Consider the following 27,954-nt stretch of genomic DNA (forward strand, 5'->3'; position numbering starts at 1 on the left):
CAAAGTTTAACTAAGTAGAGTACACCAGCCTAACAAAGTGTAAATCACCCATTTATAACCAATTTATATGTAAAATAAAATTTCCAAAAATAATTTAAAATTATAATAACAATTAAAAAAGTGCCGAAATACCTAATTTCCGGCACACATTGACCATCTGTTCACTACAACGGTGCCTCGGAGCAGGCCGCTTCCGGCCGCGCCCAAGTGTTCAAGCTGGGTCCATCGTGGTCATGCTGGTGGTCTCCACCGTGTGATATGGTTGGGGGAAGGGGGGCTGGTTTATCCCACGGTCACTCTGTAAGCTGTTTCCCACTGGCTGGTGTTGGTCATTTCCTACCCAGGGTGCATTTAGGACCATGCCATCTTGTGCCAGTGGTGTACGCCGCTGTCAGGTCTGGCACTGAGATGGTGGCTCCTCGCTGATGATTCGCCCTCTTCATGTGTTTGTGGAGTGGTTGCGTGTTTGGCAAGAGTGCAGTGGCAATGGCTTACATGATCGTGCACTGCGTCTGCAGTAGTTGATGCTGTCTTGTCCCTGTCGCCTACAAAAATCCTTTTTGACGGCCCGTTTTCCCTCAATAAAATCCTCTGCTTACATCTGTGTTATGTTGGGCATGTAGTTCAGAGCTCATCAGCTCTACCACTGGTTCAATCACCTAATCTGGATTTCCCGCTGGGAAGAGCTGCTTTAACAGGCAAATTTTCTTCAGGTTGAAAGTCTCCCCAGTCTCTTAGTGTCCCTGTTCCATGCAGTACATCTCTGAATGTACCCTCAATTCTGCCTGGGTGTCGGCGAATCGTGCATCTAAGCGGCGGGTGAACCCATTCCACGTCTGGTAATACTTGCTCACCACCGTCCACCAAGTCTTTGCGTCACCTCTCAGTATTTGGTCTATGCGGCCCGCTCCATCTGCGTCTAGTACACAGTAGCGACCTAGTTGCTCCCTGAAGACATTAAAGTACTTTCCCGGGTTGTCGCTTGTATTTCCGGTGCACTCTGGCAATTCTGAGTGTCCTACCAGTGTCATCCTGATATGCGCCACAGTTTTTGTCATGGCTCTGATGTTGGTGAGATCATGACCCTTGCATTGCGGATTCCTTATTTTACGTCACAGCACTCGCTACTGGTTTACCATCCCTCCTTGAATGTGGCCGATGCCGATTCGTTGGTGCTCAGTAGATGTTCAAAAGTTTGGCAGTTCACAACCCATCCCCCGTTACAGACGTTTCCCGTAGTTAGGTTCTGTACATTTCAAAAATTCAGCCACAAATGATGTTACTTAGCCTGGATCAAGTCATATATATGTTTCTGACCATGTGGTGACTGTGATTCAACCCATGTGTGTGGCCGTGTACACTTTGCACAATACATCTCACTCAGCTCCCGAGAGGAACTTGAGTCGCACGCAAGTCTCTTGACTCTGACATGGTACTTGCATTGCATGCAGCTGTGGAAGTCTTGGGAAGTTTGTACGAGCTTTGGCCATGTTGTAAATCTCCTCGTTCCATCGCACAACTGCACGTTTCATTACTCGTGGCCGGGTATGCCATGTTTAGCCCCCGCTCCTTTATGGTTTTAAAAGGGGAGGGGGTTTCGGTTTGACATAAATATAGATCTTGGGCACCAGCACATGGATGGGTTGGTGGACCCAGCTATCAACTTTGTCCCTGGGTTGTGACAACCCGTGGGGAGCTAGGCTCGATTTTCCCTTGTTCGGATACACTGGAACTTACCGGCCCACTCTCAGCAGCGGGCATGCTATGTTATCGGCGAAGACATTAGCCAGTGGGATTTTGTTGTGCCGCAGACACCTTAGTCTCTGTACTGGGAATCTCGTGGTCGAGATGTGATTGTAAACGAGTTAGGGTGACTATTCGGTTTGATTGATGTTGTCACATACATTGACAAGACTGAGTAATCACACAATGAGGAGTTGTTATGTATAAAATAGTTAATACTGCCAGCTTAAATGTTAACCTGGACACCGCGTGGCTTGACCTGAAAGTACTAAGATGGCCGTGCTATTTAAAATGCACTGGGGATATTTAAACAATTAGGTAAAACAATCTACCACCGGGATAGCCCTCGAAGATGAATATAAATGGTGTACAGATACTTAACAACTGAAGATGTTAAAAGATCAGTAACGAGCAACAAGCTGAAATTGACAAAATGCAGAGATGATTCCACCCCGGGACTGCCAATGGAAGGGACTGACCATTATCCAGGATGTCATGACAGCATAAAGTGGTGAATTTACCATTAGTGGATTAATATGGCGAAAAAACTCTTCAAAAAATTACAAGATAATCCAGAATTAATTACTATGTATTACAATTATTTATTAAGTTCATTTATTTTTAAAGGGGAAGTCTTCACTGCTCAACTGAGGGTGTGCGCCAAAGGGGGTTGGTTATTCATGGCGCTGCTCCGTTCTCAAAAACAATTTCCCAAGGGAAAATATAGACCTAGTAAAAGAAAACCATACTTATTAATTTGACTAAATTATAAATGGTATGAGGCTGTAACAAAGGCTATCTAATACAGCACCTCTTGCTGCGCACACACTCTCATTCATTCACTCACTCGTTGGCGGGAGGTTTTGAAACATAGGTTATCAGCAGGAGGAGGGGGGCGGCAGTGGCGTGTGGCACATTGGGCTTAGGTCAGGCGAAGCTCTGGTCGATGCCAATTGAATTTTACGTGATGCAAACAATCCACAGTGTTGAGATGAAGAAGGAACAAATTGTGAAAGCAAAATCATATTGGTAATGAAACTAAAAAACTCACCACTCTCGACATCCTCAGAGTCCCACGGTAAGGCACCGTTGCGGTGTGCCAGACTGCCAGCACTGCCGATGCTGCAGTCCTCGTTGCCGCTGCCCCCTCGCGCGTCGCTCGAGGCCACTGCGCTATCCTTGTCTTCCTTGTCGACCTTGGGCAGGGCACTCAGTGTGGCTGTAATGCTGTTTCTGGAGTCAAAGTGAGAAGAAAGTTACGCTACCTATGTAGCCATGTACGATGTTTGCACTGTAGCACTCAACTATCAGAAGTTTCACCTTTACATGCAATGTTGGGTATTTGCTTTTTAAGGCTATTTCTCATTTCAATTTCTACAAATGTTCCACAATAAATGTACTATACAAATCCTGGGTTCCAGGTTGCCATGATGCCTATCTCTTCATTGCTGGCAACTAACTACTGCATAGATACCCAAATTAATTATAGAATTTTGCAAAAAAAAAATTGGTCCTGCAAGATATTATTGTACTGAAATGACTACAATCAAGAAACAGGGATATATAGAAACTAGTATGCTTAAATTTTATCTGAGATGTGCAGCACTGATTTCGTAGACAAATAAAGAATTTTGGTTTGATTGTTTATCAGTACCTCCCATGCCGGACACACAGTGAATGAAGCACCCTTGTTCCTCAAATGCTTGGCAAATTGCATATTTATAACTAGACAACAGTGCAACCTGAACACAGAAGTATTTAGTTTTTTTTTTCTATCACTGGCTCCTAAACTTTCAGAGATTTTATAAAAGCACTGTATAACCATTGCATTCTTTGTATTGTAGCATATTTTGTCACCACATATAGGCTACTTGCTATATGCTATTTGTAATTAAAATATTTTCTTGACTGACTACATAATAGTTACTCGCTATAAATTCATTACCTATTCATAGCTGTAGGCTACATATCATCTGTGGTCTAATTTTTGAAATATTTATTCGTAATAATCTAAAGTTAACATAATACCAAATATCTAACAGTGGGTAAAGCAAGTTGAGATAAGCAGTAGCGGATCCAGAGGGGGGGCTAAGGGGCTCAAGCCCCCCCCAAACGCATCTGGGTCCACTATTGTTTTAGTGTTTGCCTTGATAAAGCCTAGCCTCAGCTGGGTCAAGCCCCCCCCCCCCCCCCCCCCAAACCAAAATCCTGGATCCCCCACTGGAGATAAGTGTTATTTTAAAATAAAATATGAGTTATGCTCTTGTCAATTTAGTTAATAATCAAATGTTACACCTTTATTTTGAATATTTTGTATCCCAAGAACATGTACCATTCTGTTGTATTTCTAAAATTTTGACATGCATGTTTTAGACATGTCTGATTAAATTTTTCCCCATGGTTTTACCAGTTGAAGGAGTAAGAGAGAGACCAGTGGACTGTGAAGACGTACCTGAACACGACGCTGCCGAAACCCGGTCTATCGAACATACTGGCGGGTTCGTGAAGAAGAACTTCCTCACCAAAGCCACTGTCTGGGTTGTGCAGGAATTCTGGCTCTGACACGGAGCGTGTCAGCTCTCCATTCGTCTCAAATACATCTGCGATCTTCCCACGCTTGCCTGCCCAACAGTATCAGCAACATATAACTGCAGCCATGGAACCAGGTGCAGTTCCAAGTATGCATCAAACTCAATATTTTTGTTATCTGTGTTCAATGGGTACGTGCATTACTACACTTCATTATCTTTATATACCCTTTTATTGTTTTCCTGTTTGTTAAGTTTTTTTTTTACAGTAATCCTGTAAAATTATGTTGCTTTCAGTTATTAAAAAATTTTGGTACAAAGAAGATCTTTAAGAACCCTGCCCTTCCACCCACAAATGCACTGTGTATAGCTTCAGCCCTGGTCTGTTTAAATGAGACTTAAATATACTTACAGTTTTTTCGTTCAAAATATTTTTCAGACAATATTGTAAGACAACATTTTAATGTAATTAAACACAAGAATTTTCAGACTGCTACATAACTCTACAACCATATTCACTTACACAAATTGCGCACAGACTTTCCACAACAGGTCAACACTGAAAGTAGTGATGGGTGATATGAATAAAAACTTATATAGATCCAATTATAGATAGATACATTTCTTAAACAGATCTGATAATCACAGTGCAGTCCTCAAAAAATTCAATATTTTTAAAGTAATAAATCAGTACCTTAGAATTATTTTTGGTAGATGACAAAAAAAAGTATTATACGGCATAAAATTTGTGCACAGTGCAATACATATTATGCCTTTGACTGATAAACGAACACAACATTCAAGTATAGCCTTAAATTACAGAACAATTGGAGTAAAAGACACCTACAGAACTATAAACATTTAAATAGAAGATACAGGTGACACCTGAATGAATAAAATTGTGGTACTTTTTTCATGGGTATCAGTTTTGTAAGTATTGGTCGAGAACAATTATGTCTGAAATACAGAAAATTGGGGATATTAGCAAATACTGACACTAAAACAATTATATTGGTACATCACTACCTGAAAATTGCATGGAAACATGTTTTTGATAGGAAAATTATTCATCAATTCCGAGCTTTACTTCTGCCTTGCTAAAATTGCAACTAATTTAATTAATGCTACATATCTTATCTTGAGAGCGTTAGATTGGTGAGGAGATGAAAATGGAGCATCGACGAAATGCATGTGCAAGGAAAACACGAGTAACCAGAGAAATACCCACGGCAATATTTTGTGAAATTTCCTGATTGCAAAAATTTCAGGGTTAACCCCACCAGGAAGAAAACTCTGATAACCTTGGTGAGAGATAAGTGATCCGAACTTAATCACCATACACTTTGGAAAAGCCTGAAATGAGTATCCATGGCACATCTGACAGAAGTGAAGTCAAGTTGGGACTTGTAGCAGAACTGTTATAAGGAGAAATAAGTAGCACGTGAAGCTGTTTTTGGTGTGTGATTGGTGCCATTACATTCTGTACCTCAAAAAATCTGGTCTGGCTTTCTTGCAACTGCTGATGGAACCAAACAAATACTAGTGGGTACTTATAATTAAGAGTAGCTGTGGCATTCAATTTTCCTCTAACAAGACAAAGAAGTATTACCTCCTCCCTGGTTGTCATAGGTGCCAACATACAGAATCTCTGAATCTCGTCGCAGACCAGTCAGACTCCGCACAGACTGCTTACCATCCTCTACCTGTTAATAAAAAAAAAAAATCATAATTGCATGCTTTTTGATCTGTTAGATTATCCACTTAAATTATTTTAACATGAGTTAAACAGTTTTACTTGTAAAACATTTGGGGAAGCTGTGTATAAGCAATATATGGACAATATAATAAAATGAATTTGGTGTGAAAACTTAACTTGAGAATTCTTATACATGGATTTAAGTACATACACTTAAATTTTTTAAAATGGTGACTACTCTGTACCTTCAAAAAGCTGTATCCATCTTTCTATTAGCTGCCTCAGAGGCCAAAACAAACATGAGCCTGCATAACATCTTGATAACTTTGTTTTAACTAAACTATCTTGGATTTTGAGGTTTAACAGCGTGCCAGTTGTAATATGTGCCGATGTTATGCTCTTACTGCAGCAGGCATCTTCAGGGAGCAGGGTCATGTTAGAAAATTCTCAACTCAGAAGATGCTAGCTGTAGCGCAGAGTGAAAACTCTGTACATACCTGCTGCTAATACGACACAGCTCAACTGGAAAGCCAACATAGCTTATCAAATGATGGCTGTGAAAGCCTGCATTCTACTACATTTTACTAACCCAACTACAAATACTGAAAAATTTTCAAGGAAGGGCCTGATGTATGCCAACACAGCAATGTGAGACCTCTAACAGAGGCAGTGTCTGCCTTACCTCCCTGACTTTGAAGTCTCCTAGGTTCTGCACACTACCAGTCTGGTTTTTCAACTTCTTCTGGTTGAGCTTCTTCTGGATGTTGGAAGTGATGGTCCTGCGGTTCGTGGTACCACCCGTCGTTGCAGTGCCCGAGCTCACGATCTCCGAGAAGTGCCGGCTGACTGACCCCGCGGGCCCTGTGAAGGCTCCCTTGTTGCCGATCTTCAGGGCCGTCAATACGTTGGACGGCCTGCGACCACAAACAAGCACACTAGGTGTTGCCTGCAGTCTTGCTCCTACAGCATTATTTAGGCAAAATATAAAATATCAAAATTTATTTCCTGGGGGAAAAAAAAAAAAATTAATTAAAAAATAGGTAATCAAATTATGATTAAAATTGGTGTTAAAGATATTTTCCAGTAACTTCAGAAGTCAACTGTAAAAATCTAAGAGAGCCAGCTTTTCAAATAAGGCATTTCTGTATCCTTCACAAAAAAAAAAAGACCTAGAATAGCACGTCATCTTGAAATGTTCAGCTGTAGGACATCAAACATGACAGAATTTACATGAATCGCTTCTGTGTTTCCCATAGCTATCCACACTTGGGCTCCGGTGCTGTGACCATTCGAGTTAGGCCATTAAAATTTTGTACAGCTTTCTTTAAGATCTTTTAAAAGCATTTCCTCAAAGTTTAAACCAAATCAAAGTTAGTCGAGCTAGAGCCATTTTTTTTTACAAAACTTTTTAAGTTGATGTGGAATTACCCGTATGTGAAAATGTATTTATTTAATTTTTTGTTACCTGCAATGTTGCATAGTTTATAAACCTGGCCTAGCAATAAAGACTGTGTCCTGGAAATGTAAATATGATTATAAGAAACATATTTAGGGTTAGGCATTGACATCTTATATCTGAGAAAAAAAAACATTTTACAGGAGAAAATTATAACAAATTACTAAACTTTTGTATGATTACATGAATGAAACAAAAATATTTCAAAATTTATTCATACCAAAGATAATTATTAAGTAAATGTATTGTTTGCTAATACGTTATTTATTTCCTATAATGTTAAAATATTTATAATTAACTAAATATGCAATTTTATGTCAATGATTAGAACTAAAATCCAAAATGTAATATTTAGAAATTAACTACTACTTACTAAAAAACTACTTCCTACCACCCTTTACCAACATAACAAATTCCATTAAATAAATTTTAAAATTTACATAATGGAAAACTTATAGTTTCACTAAAACAGCCAAACAATTAGGTACAACAATTTAATGTTAGTTGTAACATAAAATCTGTGACTGGCGTAAGAACAAAAAAATTTGTTTTTCTTACAGCAGGAAATTAGCCCCATTTTGACTGAATTGCGTACCTGTGTGGCATAATGTTGATTTGGCTCTCTGGGATAGCCATCTTCTCCCTCTGTTTCTTCTGATTCTCATGTTCCTTTTTTGCCTGTTTCTCTGCCTTTTTCTTCAATTTTTCAAACTCTTTGCTTCTCTTCTTTGCATCTTTCTGAGCTTTTTCTTTCATTGAACGTGCGCCTTTCCTATTTATTCACACAATTTTTTAAAGTTAACATCATTGCTTAAACATGGTCACTAATTTAAAAACTATATTTCACAACTAATATAAAACAACTTTTAGCAGATAAGCTTATCGGCATTATTGGGCTGTAATAACAGTAACTATACCTTGGCATATTAGAATCCATAGACCTACTTTCAAAATGTATTTAAAAAGTCATGTAATGTGTTACACAACTGTACAGCCAAACTTGGATTTTAGATATTTTATGCAAGTAAGCTTATGAGAAAAAGCTGCTTACATTTAGTCTGTTAGGTGTTTTGTAGGTAAATAGGTAATGGTACTGTCATTGCAACTGACCCCAAAGTTCATAATTTTGATTTTAAATGGTTCAAAGAAACTTACTGAAAAAAAATTAATATAGGCTTGATATGTATTTTCCTTTTAGATTCAATAGTAAGCCTCACCATGACAACCACCACAACAACCCAGGTTCACAGGGGTGCTGTTCAGCGATGTTCAAAAACATCATGAGGTGCACATAGATGTTGTTCACTGGTACTCAACTATATCCTGATGTTTACAATTATGCTATTCTGCAGTAAATAAATTACCCATCCAAGCAGTAAAAACAATCACGGTACAAATCTCAAAATAAATTGGCAATAATTTCAAAGTACCACAGCAGCTGGTTTGATTTTTATTTAACATGCTTTGTCCTTACCCATGCTATTCTTTTTTGCGGATCTTTTCAAGATCAAACTTGCGAAATTATCTGGAATAAGTACTAATCAAACAAGAATGACTTATAAATAATAAGGGAAACAGAATGTCATACTTTATAAGGGTAAATCACAAAAGATAGCTACATCACGCACAGGACTCGTAACATACAACATTGCCTGATACCCTAAAATTATACAAATACAAAGTTATGGTTGTCTATGAAACATCTGAAAACTAACTCGATGCTCGTAAATTAGGTATTGTACCAGTCAAGTGAGTATCAAAGGAGCAAGGAGCCGTAGTTAGAGAAAATGAGTAAGTAATCATCAAACACTATTGTAAAAAAAATTGTTTTGATGAATTATGTTTCGTTTTGTTTATTATTGAATGACACCATGGAGCCTCTCCCCATCAAAGATATTAAATGAGCTGGACATGCCATTTATACCAGTGAAAGGATTGAGCGAGAATCTCTACTGGTAGGTACGACGACATGAGCATAACGTGTAGCGTGTACAACCACCATTCACGGTGGTTCCAAGGGGAAACCAGTTTATACTATGTATTTACTTGTGGAATTATTTGCATGAGGTAGCCAATCTAGACATAGCTTCTCATTAGTTTTACAAATAAAAATCATTAGATCAAAAAATTGATACATGTGTTTGTCGTTATGAAATTAACTCCATTTTATGGTAGAAGTAGTCCACTGTGGTATAATTATCTGTAGTACAGTTTCTTGTGTATTTGGGTTATTTCTGCTATTGACAAATTTGCAGAAATATAATTTTGTTTTCTGTATTGTCCGGTATGAAGAAATTGATACAATTATCTTTATTTCTCTTGACCAATGTGAATAATCGTACAAATTTCACGCACTGTGTCACCACTTAGAGCGATTTCAAACTGCAAAATATAGCACTGTGCTCAATTGGTGCTACAGACAACTATCCTTTAACCATGCAGTATACGAGGAAACGTTTGTTTTCGTTTATTCAGCACATCTATTGCTTTGATTTAAATTGTTTTCACACCAAAGTCAAGAGATGACATCATTCCTTAGGTAGGATACACAATTATCCAAATATATACATTAAAACATCTTAAACAGAAATATTTTTACTAGTAAATTTTCATTTCAGAAATAAAAAATATTAATTTAAAATAAACTATCTAAGTAATCACATGTTTAACTAGACAGGTTGGTGGTGAAATTGGTAAATATATGTTAAAAATTAAACACACATTTTGTTTACTTTAAAGCACAAAGATACTCATTATTACTGAAAGAACTAAATTTTTAAAAAGGTCTGAATTCAAACATTTTTTTATTAAAGTTTGTAAAAAATTGTATTTCATCCAACAATATTGCATAAAATAGGTTGTATTTCATCTTTAAGACGTGTAGTTTTGGTATCGCCAAAACTTAAGTCATTTTCGCTCAAATTTTGACACCATAACACATATGCAAAAATCGTGAACCATGGCCTTAATGTATTTTTGAAATGCATACGCTAAGACTATAGTAATTGATACAGGAGGAGACTGCACTTCTAATACTTGCACATTCGCTTTAGAATTAAAGAGAGCACTGACAATGATATCAGTAAATATTTAAACTGCTGCATGTTGAAACTTGTCTTTGAGACTTCACCAGAGAAGGCCCATCTACAACAGTCCGAACATGTGGGCGATCCATGTCCTTATCCTAATGTGAATGACATCACATTGTCACATGGATGACTAGGCCTGTCTACAGCTTTGATGTTCGAATCTACTTATTTCTAAATTAATATTCAGAGCACAGTATATGCAGTGTGCCAAAATAAGTATTTTTCAATTTTTTGTTTAAGGTTTTCATGTATTGCAAATGAGTACGCAATTAAGTTTTTGAAATTCGTTTAAATTGTGGAAGTTGTGGCAGTTCAATAATATTTAGTTACTCTGTAAGGCAAAAGTAAATGCTAATATTCTAATCACAATGCAAAAAAAAAGAATTCATGTATACGACCTTCTGGTTTTTCGCAATATTTTTCTCAGAAGCCATAGACATCCACACAAGAAGATATCTGTTCCAGAACACAAGTTTTGGAACTAGAACTAGAAACCACAAATATCATGAGAGTTCTTATTCTACACTGCCAAAGGACACAGAATGGGGAAAAAAAGTTCAAGTTGACCGATGTGTTCGGGCAACTGTCTGCAACTGTCTGACGTCATCCATAACGTCAGAGGATCAGTGTCCGTCTGACACAGTTCGGGGCATCGCTATTGTAATATCACGTGGTAGGAGGTATTTGGGTGGACACTCACTTGTTGCTCGTCTCCTCCTTGGCCACCACGCTGTCCAGGAAGCGCAGAATGTCCTCGCGGTTGTTCATGGCTGCCAGCTCCGTGGGGGTGTGGAAGTCTATGTCCATCGCCCACAGGTTCGCCCCGAAGTTGGCCAGGAACGTGACGCAGTTCATGTGGCCCCTCGCGGCGGCAAAGTGAAGTGCAGTGTTCCCAAAGTTGTCAGCCTTGTCCACGTCACCACTGACACACGGCATAAACAGAAACATCTTTACCGTTTTTGTGTATTAACTTATGACATTTCCAGGTGAAACCATTGAAATTTATCATTTTTAACACTCAATTCAATTATTTTATGTGGAATTCATTGCATTGGTTTTGGGAGAAAGGACTAGAGACATATCCTTGAATAAGAAACTTTACAACAGGATTGTTTGGTAAATAATAAAAACTTCACACCTCCTATGAGAACAAACGGGATTTTATTAATTTTTAATCAGGCCACTTGCACAGTGACCCTGACAGCCAAAATATTTCCACTTGTGCTCAGAAGTGGCAACAGCATGTAAATTGGAGCAAATTTGTTCTATGAGACATTAAAAATTTTCATTTTCAATATGTTTCACCAATTTAAACACTCCAGTTTGGAAGTACTACTTTTTCGTAACAGTGTATGATGATTGCGTTTTCCTTTTCATGCTTCCTAAGGCCAAGGACATGGAATAAATTAGTGATAATCCCCCCCCCCCTCATGGTAATTTGACTAAAGTTGTTCTGTGATTACAATAAATAAACTTAAGTGTAAATAAACTTCTCATAATGATTAGAGTTAATTATGGTACATATGCCAAAACTAACAAACCTCTTAAAGTACTCTGAGAACAAAATCAGTAAATTATGGTTTAAATTAAATAAGATATTAATTAAAAATAAAACAAGAATCTGAGGATATTTTGGTGCACACCCTTAAAAATATGATGATATCACCTATTGTGAATCCAAAGTGTTGCTTGAGGAGCTGAATTTTCCTACAACTCATTTTGATTACATCACTGGATAAAATTTACTTTTCTGGAGGAAAACTCTCAAACCTCTTATGTCTCCAACTTCAGGATCTGACACTGCAGGTGATATCCACGGGCACAACCACTGCAATCTGGACGTATTAAAAAATTGAAAACACGCGCAGAGTATTCAAGGCTGGACACGGCTATGTTTATAAACCACGTGTGTCCCGGCGCCAGCCCACACGGTCGATGGCATCGCGGGCTTAGCTGCCGCCGCTGCACACCTACAACCACCGTGCGCGATCCAAGGGGGAGGGGGGAGGGGGCATCCTCGGGGCTCGGTTGAATCTCCAGTTTTTTTTAATACCCTAGTGCGCGCTGAGAGTAGGACAAAGATTCCAAGTCCAGTGTAAGTAGACTTCATTGGAAACCTTACAAGTTAGTCGATACACGCAGACCACATTTACCGACTGGTTTTAACCAATAAACAAAGGCAAAAGGAATAAGGAAGAATTTCATAATATCTTAATAATAAAAAGCACGTGGTGGAGTTAAGTAATCAGCCAGACATTAAAAAGTGAAAAGCTAGTCGAGGAGAGTGAAGGGAAAAATTCTGTGATATTGGGATATACTCCCCCTCCCCTTTTCCACATTTTAATTTTTGTTGTCACGTTTATAATTTGTTTTTCATTCGTCTTAGATATCACTATTAAGCTGTAAAATGATAAATTGTGTATAAAACTGCTATTTTAAATCTTTAGTAGGCAGCATCAGACGATGATAAAAAGAAAAAAATGCCCGCGCAATGAATGAACCCCTGAGAGGCGGTGAGGGTGTGACGCTTGCGCTTCGAAGCTGTAGGTTCGAGAGAGCAGAGCGGACAACCAGCGCGAGAACAAACAACAGCGAGGAAGGTATAGTCAGCTGCAGTGTGTACACGCAGGGTCGCAGGCAGCTGAGCTACACCTGGCCGCGCGAGGGTGAGACACAGGAAGCCAACTGGCGGGAAGTTGGCTCACCTGACCGTGGCAGTTCAGCAGGGCGCAACTGTACCAACTTTCAGCACTTATCTGCCGATCACGTCTAAATTATTATATATATATATAATTTACAGAGGTTTTATTTGTACCACTATAGTGTGTTTTATTTTTATATAGTTTTGGGGTAGAACGGTAGCGGTGGACCATCAGTCGGAACTGATGGACTGACAAACGGATGGTTTTCCATCCGATCGGACTGTGAACTTGAGATGCCTCAGTCCGAATTTCCGTGTTTTCAGAACAGCGTCTTGCCAGTCCAAACCGTCAGTCAATAAAATCGATCTATCAGTCCATCAGCTGAGTGTCGTGGCAGACTTCTTCGTTATACACTTTGGTTGCTTTACTTTTTTTTCTAACTAAAAGTGGACATCCGAAGTTTCTTTCATATTATACGATAAAACGATACTTCCAACAGCAACCACAAGGCTCGTCGTGTGTGGGAGGCTTCATTTCAGTCCAAACTGACAGTTCGGACTGTTCGTTCCGAACTGAGCAACAGGGTGCTTATTCTAAGTTTATCGTTTCCATAAAATTTGTCGTTGCCTATCGATTGTCGTTCGTTATCGACAGTTTCGTATTCTAAGTCTTTCTGTGATGCCATTCTCGATGTATAAAATCGTTGCAAACTGTAGTTTCGTAACGAGAGGGTACGAGCTATCGAAAGCCCCACACACACCCATTTCCTTGGAAGTTTTCATGCTTATTTTCTGCACCTTTGCTTCCGTGTATATCCACGAGAGTCTGGCTCTCTATTTAAAAATTTTCATGTCCAAAGTCTTGCCTAAAACCGTTCTAGAACGTGTTCTGTTTTTCTGCCACACTCGAGTCTAAGACACGATGGCGGACCCGCGTGTGATACCATACACTCGTATATATTCTTTCATTAATATATGGGGACTAACCAAACCTATTGGTGTGCCAAATGAAACTTTGTGATAGTGGAACCATCCTATTTACATTTTGTAAACTTAAGTAGTCAAGACTACAAATAATCACCCTGCAATAATACGAAAGGAAATTGAAATTACATAACCGTGTTTCTGTAGCGCATCGGGTTAATACGCGGTCTTGTAATTCAAGAAAGTGTTTGAATGAAGTACAAACCCCGTCACTGGAAAATATATGTATATTTTTAATTGCTTGTTGCATTAAATAAGTTGCACTTCATGTAAAATTGAAAGTTTTTTTGTATATACAATTGCTACAATACGGTAATTTTAATTAATCGCTCAGTCTATTGGTTTCCTTCTTTCATGCTGTGTAGGCCTACAGCCTTAAATTTTTTTCCCACTAAAAGTAAAGAATCTAAATACCACTCAAATAACTTTAAAAAAAAATTAAATCTCTAAATGAAAAACCTTTTTATTAAGAAATGAATATGCATAAATCATGTATAAATAACCTGGTAAACTAAAGTGCGAGATGGTTTTCTTTCACTTATAGTTTATCTTACATTCTGCTTGTTTCTTTGTCTCGCTTGTTATTTAAAGTTTCTCAAAGAACAGATACAAATAATGGCTCGTTGGCATTTGAACTATTTAGATTAAATGAGAAACATTAATACTGTGAATTATCTCCATGAGCTGACTTACTACAGGTAATTATAAGTTTATATCATAAATAATTTACGTATATCCAAGCTGACACCAATTCCTTTATAACCTGTTTATATTGTAATATATTTACAAACTTGCATGACAAAGAAAATTTAATCACGTTAAGTATAAAATTGCACAGGATATTTTTAATACCTACTAAGTCAACTTCATTGCAATTTCTTGTAAGTGAAGTATAGATTATAAAATCACTAAAATCCATACCCGAGTTACATAATTTTAGAATAAATGGCTGAATTTTTCTTGGTTTTTCTTTTATTTAGAGTTTGAGTTATTTGACAGCAACATGTTTAAGTTTACATGTGTAAGCAGTTTCTTTGGTCAGCCTCTTCGTTTTTGTTAGTACGTTAGGTATCGTATAGGCTAAGAAACCAAAATTTTGCTTTTATTTTTTTTTCCTGCTATACAAACTTTCGCAGTGTCACCACAGTTGTAAACTCAAATTTTTAATCACGGGAGTGTGCGACCTACATAGTTAATAATTACACTTAATCAATTTGCGTGCAACGTTTTCCTCGATAACCACTGGTCACACACACATTTCTTACTTATTACTTATTATATGCATTCAACAAACATTCAATGTTTAAACATGCATGTTACTGTCAAAAATTAAAGATTTTGACATATTTGATCTCTCATTAGCTGTGGAAGCAAAAAAAAAAAATACTTGCTTAAACTATGGTGATAGTCCATAAGCAAATATGAATGGACAATAGTTTAAATTATTATTGAAAAACTCGAGTGTTGAATACAGGAACTTCCTGTGGGGTGGGTAACAGGGGTGGGTGCCAAATTCCCGGGACTTGAGCTCAAGGGGTGATATGGGAAGGGGGGAAGAGTGTTTCCAGATTATTTTAAATGCCTGGGTTTACCCTGATGGGACGAAAGTAACAAGTCTATTGTTTATATAATCTATATGCGTGGATCAAATTACAATTATGGCCAAGGTAATGTTTACAGTTTTTAGATGTATATATTTTTAATTTAGGGGTTTTGAAAGTTGTACATTAATCAATAGGTAGGGGGCCCGACAATATTATTTGGTTTCTCTCTCTGGTTGTATGCATACATTTGCACTGTAGAATCATACAGTCGAAAGTACAAGTGTTATCCCACGGAATACATCACTTTGACTCATTCGCACTAATTGTTGATATACCCTAGTAGGCAGAGCTGCCCATCCCCCCCCCCCCCCCCCCCCCGAATTTTTTTATGCCATTTTATCAATGATTTACTCAATTATTTTATAATATTATACTTTTTTAGTATTATATTTTATCACATTTTGCGTTAATTAAAACTGATTTTCTAATAATAATTGTGGTCATATCAGGTAATATTTCCATCCTGAACCGACAGATGCCAAACTGCTTTTGTTGAGGAAAGTGCGGGGTTGCCAATTTGATTTACAAGATCCCTTTCAAATATCAAAGCACCAGAAACGTATTTTCACATTAGAAGCTATAATTATGTAAATAATATATACATTTTTCTCGTCTTTTAACTACCCCCCCCCCCTGAAATTTTAATGACGCGTCGTTACCCCCCCCCCCCCCCCTTGTGGGCACCCCTGCTAGTAGGACAGTAACACAGAAAAGAGCTGCAGGAAACTCAGATTTTCTCATGGCAGCACCTCAAGAGCTAGGAATGTTATCTTATCGAATTCTTTTCTCCAATCTACGATAACTTCGCAGTTCAAGATTATTCTGTCTCGAGCCACAATTATTGTGCTTGGAATATGCGTTACGTACTGATAATTGTAAAACTTGGTTACATTTACTAGCCGTAGGACTATATCCCGCTGTGTTAAAAAAATATTTCCTTACGACCAGGTGCGTACACAGAATTTCATTTAGAGAAGAAAAAAAAAAGAGAGGTTTGCTCTCAAATTATTTTCATTTGTTGGTGGATTTTTTTTTTAATTTTTTTTTTTAAAGGGATATGGAGAGGGGCATTTACCTCATCCTTGCGTACGCCCTTGCTTACGACATAACTGTGAGCTACAGTGTGTGTTTACACAAACTCAAACACATGAAACATTTTTACTATAATAAATACAATTGAAATTATTATCACATTTATTTCTACTGCTAGCGCAGCTAGATTCATGCTTCGCGCCGTTTACAATGGCCGGGCGGTAAAACCAAACTTTTTTTTTGTTTAGTGTCTCTTCGACAACGTGGTCAGACGCACATGGGTGTGTTAGGTACGTAGTACGGTTATGCATGAAGGCGGCGACGGGAAACCACCCCCCTCCCCTCAAGATTATATGGGCCGCCGAACCACTTGGTTACAACTTACAGAGCTGCATTATTATTATTATTTTAACGAATTGCAAATTAATGACCGGCGAAACTGCTCACTAGCCTACATAACACTAAACTGTTGGTGACACTTATAAATATATTATTCGCTGCTCACTTAAATCAACATCTTTCGTAACTTACAGACTAAACACAGTCTTAACTATTTTTTGTATCCGCAAAGACATTTTACGGGCGGGATGATCGCCATACACTTCCGACCAAGTGCCGTATGGGCGTTTCCCGGGGGTGGCAAAGACAACTGCCCTCCTCCTGAAGTGGAAATAAACTAAAGCAAGGAGCAAGAAGCTGTGCAGTTACGACTATCCTCACGAACTGAATTAATAAATAATGTTCTTCCTTTCGTTATTGTGTAATTGTATGGCCCCATGGCCCATGAAAGAGGTTGAATTCCAAATAATCCCTCCAGTATTTATTCTTTGTTTTGAGCTGGACACGTCATACACAGCCAAACTCAGTTTTATTTACTGATTGTGTGAAACACAAGAGTAAAAGTGATGATATAATATTTTTTTATGAATTCCCGTCTCTACCTAGAGTGGACGAATACTTTTGATCAGGGCCGGTGCAAGGTAAATTGGCGCCCTAGGCGAAAAACCTTAATTCCACCCCCCCCCCCCCCCCCGGGCCATCACGTAAGCCTAAGATTTTGTCAACAATCAAATGTAAGCAGGCTTGTGTTTTGTTTTTTTTTTACTTTTTTACTCATTACAAACTATAAACAAGTCACCATGGACTTTAAATAATTACTTATATCAATATAAACATTCCAAACTGTTACAAAAATCCATTTTCATCTAGTTTCAATAATCGTTAAACATATTATATCAGCTGTTATGTGTCGTGCTGCGCCGCCCCCAGCTACTTGGCGCCCTAGGCGGTTGCCTAGTTCGCCTGTACGGACGCGCCGGCCCTGCTTTTGAGAATGACTGTACACAGGTGATGGAGATTGTTTGAGAGTGTGCGACTGCTGTGTGGTGGGTCTGTGGAAGCCGGGACGACGGCGAAGCTGCGCGCGCAGCCCTGCTGCTATCGGCTGAACGTGACCGCGCAGAGTGTACACCCGAGCCGTGCGGAAGAGAAGCCCGAGCCAGCTCTCTGACGCGACCAGCCGTGGTCGACCACGCTACGCTCGCCTGCCAACTCGCCAGAAGCTGATGCGTCACGGCCTCGTAACTGCGGCGTAAACATCGCTGTTCCAACCCACCATGCAGCCCTCTACCAGAGATGAGGAAAGATACAGAAGGATCATTTAGCCGTCAGACGTGAAGCCATTACCCCTCACCGGGAAAATTGTTTCCTGATTTTCACATACCAATATGGCGGACGATTGTTTATGTTCGTATCAGCTGTTCTAGTCTGTTTTTTATTAAAAACTGTAGTTAAGCTATTCGGATGAAAATTAGATCAGAATAATACTGGTTAGTATGTTTATATATAGATATATTAAAAGTCCAATACGAATTTTCATAATGCAATGTAATGATATGAGTTGACATTTTTCTCTTGTTTAACCGCCAATGCAGGTACAGCTGATACATTTGTAAACAAAGGCCGCCATATTGGTACGTGTAATACACTGAAATCCCCCTCCCCTAAAATGCTTAAACCTGTATGTTTCCCTAATCTCTGCCCAGCACGAGCCACACACCCCTTCTCGAGTTCTATGCAGTCAGCAATGCTCAACAATGGCATATACAGAAAGCCAGTGCCCCTCTGAAACCAATTATCTATCTATACTATTATAAAACTATATCTGTCTGTCTGTTTGAGCATCACGCAAAAACTACTGGACCGATTTTGATGAACTTTTTTCATTTGAAAGGCCTTTGGTTAACTTAAAAACTAGGCTGTATATAATTCCAGGATTCCACCCCTAAGTGGGTGAAAGAGGTGTAAATATGGTTTTAAGATAATTATATGCCTGAAACTAATCAAGCTACAGATAATTTATTGGGTATCAATAATTAACATAATATAAACATCCAACCAAAAGTTTTTTTTTAATTATCGGAAAAAAATTAATGCTGAAATGGAGGAAGTATAGTTAAAATATGAATATGCTTTTAAGATTAATAATTATATATCCGAATATAATTAAGGGTAGTAAATGATTTTGGGTACCGTAAATAACAATACAAAATCAACCATTACAATTTTATCATTTTGGAAATTAAAACCTTAAGGGGTGAAAAAGGGGTATGTTTTTAAGGATAGTAATCATACCTCCGAATTTAATTAAACGTAATAAATAATATTGGGTGCCAATAAACGTACAAAAACTATCAACCTCAATTATTGTTATATTTTGCGAAATTAAACCTCTAAGGGGTGAAAAGAGGGTAAGTATGTTTTTAAGAATAATACTTATATTTCTCCGAATTTATTAAAAATAATAAATAAAATTGGGTACCAATATTAAACATACAAAAACTGCCAATAACAATTTTTATATTTTGCGAAATTCAACCTGTAAGGAGTAAAAAAAAAAGAATGTAGCATTTAAGATTAATAATTATATCTGCGAATCTAATTAAAAATTCATATCTTCATAGCATAACAAATATGAATGTAAGAATCTTAGCATAAATAATGTAAATAATTAATTAGAGTACTTTATATCTATTTACTTTTAAAAAAGGTTTGGAATTAGTAGAGCCACGGAATTTTCTCGCATTCATTTAGTCGCAAGCTAGAATGCAAACCTCCACACTGTCGCACTGTGTTCATGATTGGACCGCAGTTATCTGGACACGCCCCTCTACGACCGTGAGCCAACGATGTCCAGCTAGGAGAGAAGTAAGCGAATCAGGTAGTGCCAAATAACAAGGATAAAAATGTTCTCGCTAAGAAATCAACCAATGGGAAAGTAAACATGGGTCGAGCACACCTATAACTTTGAATTATATCCTGAGGCCAGAGGAATCCGCGAAATTTCCGAGACTCTAGGAATTAGTCACATACTTTTCTTTGTATGGTAAAATTTCAGCAATACTCTGAATTGGGCGAGCAAAGCTGCGGATCTTAAGCTAGTATGTTATACATCTGTACCTCAGAAGTATAAGACACTATGTCTACTTTTGGGGAAAATGCACTTAAGAGGCCGTGTCACAAATTTGCGCTCCTATCTAAATCAATGTTATTTTAAAAGGCAGCTTTTCTCAAAGTCTATAAGAGGTAGGGGCCAGAAATTTTGCCTACTGAAAGTATACAATACGTTTAACATAACCGCTTTTTTCAAATTTAGTTATCATATCATATATTATTTCTGCGATGAAAAAAATATAATCAATATTTTGATTTGTCCAGATACAGTGAAATTTTGCTTATATTTATAATTATTTAGCAAAAACTGAAAAGGCCATTGAAATGTATTGTATATTAACTTCCGATCAGTGTCTTCATGATAATGATGGGTTCAAAAACCTGGTTGTAATCAAGTCTTTAACTATTTCATGACAACATTTATACTTAATAATTTGGAGATAGGCCTTTTCTATCCTAAGCCTCTGAGCTTTTACTATCTGGTCTGGCGACCGACCTGACACTCTTCAACCACCCCAAGGGTCTCCGATTGCACATCCGATAAAAAAAAGCTGTTCGTTCATTTGTTTTTGTGTCACAGACTTCACACATTTATGCCAAGGGAATATTCCGCTGATGTGACGCCATACGAATGTATTATTCGCGACCATACAACTTTTTTGTTTGTCATCGGGAAGAAATGTTCATTTTGAATTGAGCATTTTTAAATGTCAGCGTAGAATATGCTTATCTGCCCATTTTGTTTCTTTCCATAATAATGAGTAAAGTTAACATTGTCATAGAAATTTTATTATATTCGTTTGCCGTCCAAGTAAAACTGTCACACTATATCGCACGTAATTATATATTTTACTAATTTGTTAGCTGTCATTTTATTTAAGTTACAAATAACAGTAATCAAAAACTATTACTTAATAGTCCAGAAAAGAGATTGAGTTATTATTCATTTAATAGGGGTTTAAAATATGGTACTACATACATATTATATATATTATACATATTATATATATTATACATATATTATCTTGTTGTCTTCTTTGTAACTTTACTGGAAGAATGGCATTTGGTATGTTTGTTAACTCACAATGAAAATACTTCAGAAGTACTCAACAGTGAACAACCTAGGCCCTATACTAATTTCATTATGTTCATGGAAATATAATTGAAATTACTAATAATGAACTGTATGTTTCACGTAGAGATATCGTACGAACTGTATGTGGCACAGACCAACATTTGCTAAGGCTCTGAAAATACTTAATTTCAGTTAATGTGTGGAGAATATTGAAAGTTAGAAATAATGATATATATAAAACAATGCAAAGTTATCAGCATAAAAATAGAAGTTATTTTTACGTAGCGCCTATTGGAATGAATATTTTGTGTTGAATTATGTGGCATGATTAATATTCTCTTACGGCATGTGTGTTTTGTTAAAATCTTATAAAACATAACTTACTGTTGAAGGATTTTCATTTATTTTTTTTGTTATGATCTTATTTAAACAAGTTTTAATTATATTACACATGTCTATTTTAAAAGCATTTTAATGTATACTTATAGAATTGTAATAGGCTTTATACAGACTCTCAAAATGCATGTGAGTATCTATAATTATCTACATCACCATTATGGCCGTTTCACAAGATCAAATATTTATTGAATTCAATCAGTTGCATTCATTGTAGGTACATGATTTTCAATTTGTACATTTAAATCAATACAAATTGAAGATGTTATTCAACTAAGCTTATTAACTTATAAGTATTTTGTTTGTCCAGTACATAAAAGTAAAAGATTCTTTATTATTTAAATAATGAGCATCTATAAGCAATAACGTTTTCTAAATATTTACATAAACATAATGAAATCTAATTTTTCAATACTTTATATCTACGATCACATCAACGGCAGTATTATGTAATCAATGAGGTAATGAAATATCTTTAAAAGATATTTTCTCCTCTGTAAAGTAAATTTGTGATACAGCCCTCTTAATGTTAGTCTAGTGAGTTATTTAGTCTTCTAATATGCTACAGCAATATATAAAACTAAGTTTTGTTAGTGTTTTAGTCTTTTGTAATGTTAAAGTGTAATGTAATCAATTCATTTTTTTTTGTAAATTCTTATTCATAAAGATACATATCATAATAAGATAAATAGTAATATTTGTAAATTTAGATTATTTGAAACAACATCGATAAGAGGTTCTCCTACCTCTGTTAAACTGTATGATGGTGCATTGTAAAAAAATTAGGTAGTCTGACTTAAGTGAGATTGTATTTAGATTGTGTGTAATGCATATGCAATATCTAAGCATAATAATTTATGTTATTATCCTTTTAAAACGTTACACTATGAATTTCGTATACTTTTTAATGCCAACTAACATTATTTTTCACGGAATATTACATCCAGATAAAGAATAATTACCACATGTTTGAAGATTAATTGTATTCCGATACATTTAAAGTATTAAAATTTTTAGATACGACTCCTACTACAGTTGTAAATGTGAGATTTCTTGATTCTGAATCCCTGCATCCGCAATTTCCTAGTGAGCCGCCGGTCAGATTGTCATCCTCTCAGATTGTCGAGGAACCAGATACATTTTTCGTCGAGTAATCTGGCGGTATAGTAGCTTTATCACGCGCTGCGGTTACAGTTACTTCGGTTGAATAAGCCACTAAATCTCACTGTTAAAAGAGAGAACTTCTAGACCAGAATATTGGAAATAAAAATTTACTGACACGGCCTCTTAACCATAAAATCGGCCATCGTTTGACGTTCTTTCTATAGGTATACAACACTAAGATCTATTGTATGTCAGCAATTCACATATATTTGGGTACAAAATAATTGAGTAAATAAGTACTTTTTAAAATTCTTTAAAAAGTTCTCATGAAAAATACGGTTTACGTGACAGTGTCTTATGCCTCCGAGATTCAGGCAGATGTATCTAATTATGTACTTTTAAACTACTTACTATTTACTCCTTTCATCACAAATAGGCCTACATATCTAATTGAAAACATGTTACGAAGCTTTGTTATTATAAAGATGAAATGTATAATAAAATATCCTGCGAGACATTCTCGTTAATTAATCCGGTGTGGCATAATGGTGAATATCCTGCAATACTTATTTATTTGTGTTTCATGTGCTCACGTGCACAAACAATGTGCATGTGTCTATGCATATTTCGGGATCCCTCTGAAAGAAAATCCTGGCACACGCCACTCGTGCTCAAACTAAGGACGTTCCCATTCACAGGACTCAAGGAATTCAACAAATTGCCGCTCGCTCACAAAGCAAGGACGAAATGTTTTCGAAAGTAAATTTTGGCAACCTTGATTTTTTTTTTTTTATCTTTCGTTGCTGGGAATATTACCCTTATTACGTTTGAGATTATTTATTTTTCAACACGGAAAAACAAAAACTTTATGTTAAAATGCTTTATCTTTTGTTTCAAATATTACAAACTTCACAGCTGCAAAGTTCGGGTGCTAAAAACCTCAGTTCAAATACCAGTAGGACAATTTAGGAAAGTCTTCGAAAAACGGAGCAAGTGATGGCAGCTATCCTGCGGCATGTTGTTCGTACGAGATTTTTGAGTTTTTATTTAACTTTTATTGGCATTTAATGCGTAAATGGATTATAAAAAAATGTATCAGAAGTGTATGGGATTTTGGCATCTACTAAATAATTTGGTGAAGTGAAGAAGTCTTCCCGAATTACAACTAACAATCCATAGAGGTGGCAATAGGTAGAGGCATACGTACACAAATTTAAACTTCGCACGTAAGCTTTCAGCTCGCGCCGCTAGGATCGCTGTAACAATAAGTCTCGTGCCTCGCCCATGGTTAACGGGCCTGAGTTTCCTATACTGTCTTCCACAATATTTGCTCAGTTTCTATTTTTAAAAAAAATCCACACGAGCAAAAGCAAATCCCACAAATGATTTTTTTTTGAAAGCCATGCTTATTTCATTGCTATCAAAATAATTTAACATTGGCAAAAATTATTCCGAAGTATACTATTTTGCCATAATAATCAATACGCCTTTCCGTTAATACACCATTCCGAGAATGTTCGAAAATATTTATTTTTATTTGTGTTACAATTTTTAAGAAAATTCTTTTTTTCCCCTCAAATTGAAAATTTAATTTTTGATGTTGGCATTACTCAACTGCACAGTATTTTTAGTGGCCATATTCCTCCTTCCCCTTCCCCCTTGGAACGCTTGTCATTTAATTATTCGCGAGCTTCCATTGTCTGAAGATGAAACGCTGCGAAGAAGCGGAGAGACTGGGCACAGGTCGTGTTCGAGGTCCGCCGTGCGCCGATCCACGCCGATCCACGCCGTCACGGCGCCGCGACCCCGACACGCTCTCGCCGGACGTGGAAGGGCTCCCTCCCCCGGGCACCGGATGCCGCCCGCAACTCGCGGAGCATGCAGTTTCCGGCCTCGGCGGCACGTGTGTTCGCCCCGCGCCGCACAGCTGCCCGCAGGTGCGCGCGCGAGGGCTATCCAGTTCAACACGGTCATGGGGGAGGGAGGGGGTGATCCCTTTCGGCACAGCCCATAGGCGTAGGGGTGATTTCGAAGGAAATGTTTCGTAAACCTATATATAAACTCCTGGAACATTTGAAGAATATTTTTTTAATTCTAACCCCTCATTTTTTTCAACCCCTTGCTGCAATGGTTTGTCTAATAAAAATATTCTGGGAAAAGAATATGGACGTTATTTTCACAACTTTCATATCCCTTCACTTTTCATAAAAGAAAATATTCAAAAATCAACAAATGAATTCGTTTTAAAATATTCGTGTTCAATGTTTAAATGCTTTCAATAATTATGAGTTTTTTTTTAGTTTACATATCTGAAATTTTTTCAGTTTTAATTTGAACGTACTTAAGTTAAAGATATTTAAAGTATATACTTTTGTGATATATCACTATTTATTGTGGTGCAGAATGTGCCTTGGTATTGGAATTACAGTAAAACCATAATGTTATTAATTAACACAGTTTTTTTTTAATTATTTTATTTACCAAGATTTTTGATGTGTACACATCTTTTCTCTTGGTATACGACATTTGGTAGGGGTAATTTCGTGAAAACGGAACGGAAATCGATGTACGAAAATGTGTCACAAAAATGGCGGACCCACGTGGATAGTATCAACTGTTCAATAATTTTAACCAGATGAATAGCATTTTAATAAAAAAATTCCTTGTCAAAAATCAGGTCTAAAGTCGGGGTTTAGAATTTTTCGAAGTCTTTTTCGCTTTTATCGGAGCAGATTCTAATAGTTTAAATTTCCGTTCGTTTCGTGCTGCCATCTGTGTGTGATGGTGGCAAGCAACGTTTACGATTCATGCTGCGAATTGCAGAGGCGGTGGCGCATAAAGCAAGTGTGTGATGCGCGTCCAGACATTTTCGTAAGTACCTACTTGAAAAGCGTTATATTTTATTCATCATCATGTTTATCACGCTCGGCATTATTTCAAAGAAATCTGCTTTGATTTCGTATAGTAAGTTTATTTACAGCATGAAAAACGTGAGAATATTGAAGCAGAGACGTTGTTGCACAATGGCCAGTGGCGTAGCAAGCGGGTGGCAGGGTGGGGGGAGGGGGGGCGCCGCGACAGTTTCGCGTTACCTTTGAATATATATACTGTATAGAAGTCGCCAGCGGACAAGTGTCGAACTCGTCAAACACCCCTTCCCCCTCCGTTGAACGACGTTCAGCTGCAGTGAATGATGGATGAGGGGTGCGGGGAATGACAGCGGGCGACAGCGCTGCGCTCTAATGTGTAAATAACAACTAAGACGATACAGGGCGTTACGGCAGCGCACTGCAGCGGTGAAGTTCCCAAGCTGCTCATCATACGCTTCTGAAAAACGTAGAGTAAATCCTATCCACTCGAGACTTCTATACAGTATATATATTCAAAGGCGTTACTGAACCCTCCCCCCACTCTCTTTTAATCCAAGAGGGGCGACATTTTCAGTTCTGGCCAGGGTTCTACGCCACTGACAATGGCAACAACACGAGCAGAAGCACGGACTCACCCCCGGCCGGCCAGGAGTCGCAGCGCCTCCAGGTTGCCCTCGAAGGAGGCCCACAGGGTCGGCGTCATGCCGTCTTCGTCGCGCGCGTTGCAGTCCCTCCTCGTGGCCTCGCGCAGGATGTCCAGGTTGCCGTCCCGGGCAGCCCTGCGCATGCGCACAGCACGTCACACGCGCGCTCGCCTCTCGGGCCGGCATTCTTCACACACAACAATAAGTAACATGCTACACCTCCACCCCAACCAGGGCCGGATCCAGAGGTTCACCTCGGAGGGACTCTAGGAATTCAGAGAAGCCAGAGAAAAAATGTTTTAAAAATAACTAAATTTCTATTTAATCTACTCACACTACACATAACATCCAACCACCAGATTGTATGATTCTACAAGAAATTCGATAATTATATTAAAATATTTTATTGGTTTCAGAAACAATCATTTTTGTAGGCAATATTAATGTAGCAGACAACTGGTTTTTCAAGGAGGAGGGGGCACTTGCCCCTGGTGCCCCCCCCCCCCTTGGATCCGCCACTGACCCCAACCGTATTTCCAGTGCACGACGGGACACATTTGGTCACTTATTTTCAGGGAACGGATTTTAATGACCTATCCGTTGCCGATCTGTTGCCCAAATTCCGCGCATGCGCAGAGCTCACTTTTCCGTTCGAGTTCTCCAGATGGCAGACCCGTATCTGGCGCCATTGACTCGTGTATAGTCACTTTTGTGATCATCGGGGGACGTACCAAGCGTGTTGTGTGCCAAATGAAACTTGTATGATAGCAAAACTATCCTGGAATACATTCTGTACACTTTATTGGTCGTAACAACTTACATAACTTAAAATTAAATTGAGAAAATTGAAAAGACGGTTCTATTTTTGTGCGATGGTGCTGCTGTCTCTAGTATTTTTGTCGTAGCAATTGTATCGATGGTTTAGAAACGTCCGCTAGAATGCGTTGAAACCAGTTTCTAGCCTAGCCCAGGGCACTGTTTATTAAACGGTTGCCGATTTGTTTCCTTACCGGGATACTGTTTGGACACGTTCTGTAATACGGTCCGCGAGTTAGGTTACGGTAGTATCCCAACGAGGCAGTGCTTATTCGCTACCTTACCTGAATATATTGCTGCCTCCTCCAGAGCAAGGATTCTCAACCTAAGTAACCTTACGACCAGGCTCAATACGTGCTTGTCTTAAGGAACTCGTTTACTAATGGTTCGGCGGAATGATAAGGGGTCGTCCATTAATCACGTGATGTTTTTTTTAGCAAATTTTTAACTCCCCCTCCCCCCTAGTGATTTGTGGTGAGATTTTAGACTTAACCACCCCCCCCCCCCCAATAAATCACGTGTATTTTTTTGGTACAAAATATTTTTAAAATTTTCAGAATATTATCTTTAAATATAGGTATAATCTAATTTAATTCTGGAAAATTAAGCACAGTGATAAAAATGTACAGACACACATTAAGGTTGCAGGTTTATTCTCACTGGCATAAAAATAATAAAGGAAAGGCTTATATGTGATTTACGCATGTATTCGGCGCCAAAATCGCAGTCTTACTGGCGACTGGCGAGTTAAGGTCACGCGTCACTTTTCGGTTTAGTAGAAATCGGGCGAAAAAAAAAATACACGTGATATCTCTCTACACCC

At 37.9% G+C, this 27,954-nt stretch overlaps 2 protein-coding genes across 2 annotated transcripts in view; one reads left to right on the plus strand and one right to left on the minus strand.

The window, feature by feature from the left end:
- LOC134537720 (tRNA pseudouridine(38/39) synthase) overlaps positions 1 to 4,591 on the plus strand; it is a 34,111-nt gene extending 29,520 nt beyond the window's left edge. Inside the window, exon 10 of the mRNA XM_063378464.1 lies at positions 4,154 to 4,591. The gene's annotated coding sequence lies outside the window, so the exon portion shown is untranslated. The remainder of the gene's footprint in view (positions 1 to 4,153) is intronic.
- The window catches only part of LOC134537719 (pre-mRNA splicing regulator USH1G), a 51,068-nt gene that overhangs the window by 7,098 nt on the left and 16,016 nt on the right, over positions 1 to 27,954 (minus strand). Inside the window, exons 2-8 of the mRNA XM_063378463.1 lie at positions 26,307 to 26,450; positions 11,213 to 11,434; positions 8,019 to 8,195; positions 6,650 to 6,881; positions 5,881 to 5,974; positions 4,196 to 4,364; positions 2,795 to 2,976 (exon numbers count right to left, since the gene is read on the minus strand). Of these exons, the coding sequence (XP_063234533.1) occupies positions 2,795 to 2,976; positions 4,196 to 4,364; positions 5,881 to 5,974; positions 6,650 to 6,881; positions 8,019 to 8,195; positions 11,213 to 11,434; positions 26,307 to 26,450 (1,220 nt within the window). The remainder of the gene's footprint in view (positions 1 to 2,794; positions 2,977 to 4,195; positions 4,365 to 5,880; positions 5,975 to 6,649; positions 6,882 to 8,018; positions 8,196 to 11,212; positions 11,435 to 26,306; positions 26,451 to 27,954) is intronic.

The sequence above is a fragment of the Bacillus rossius genome, chromosome 12 (assembly GCF_032445375.1).
Source record: "Bacillus rossius redtenbacheri isolate Brsri chromosome 12, Brsri_v3, whole genome shotgun sequence".
NCBI lineage: Eukaryota > Metazoa > Arthropoda > Insecta > Phasmatodea > Bacillidae > Bacillus > Bacillus rossius.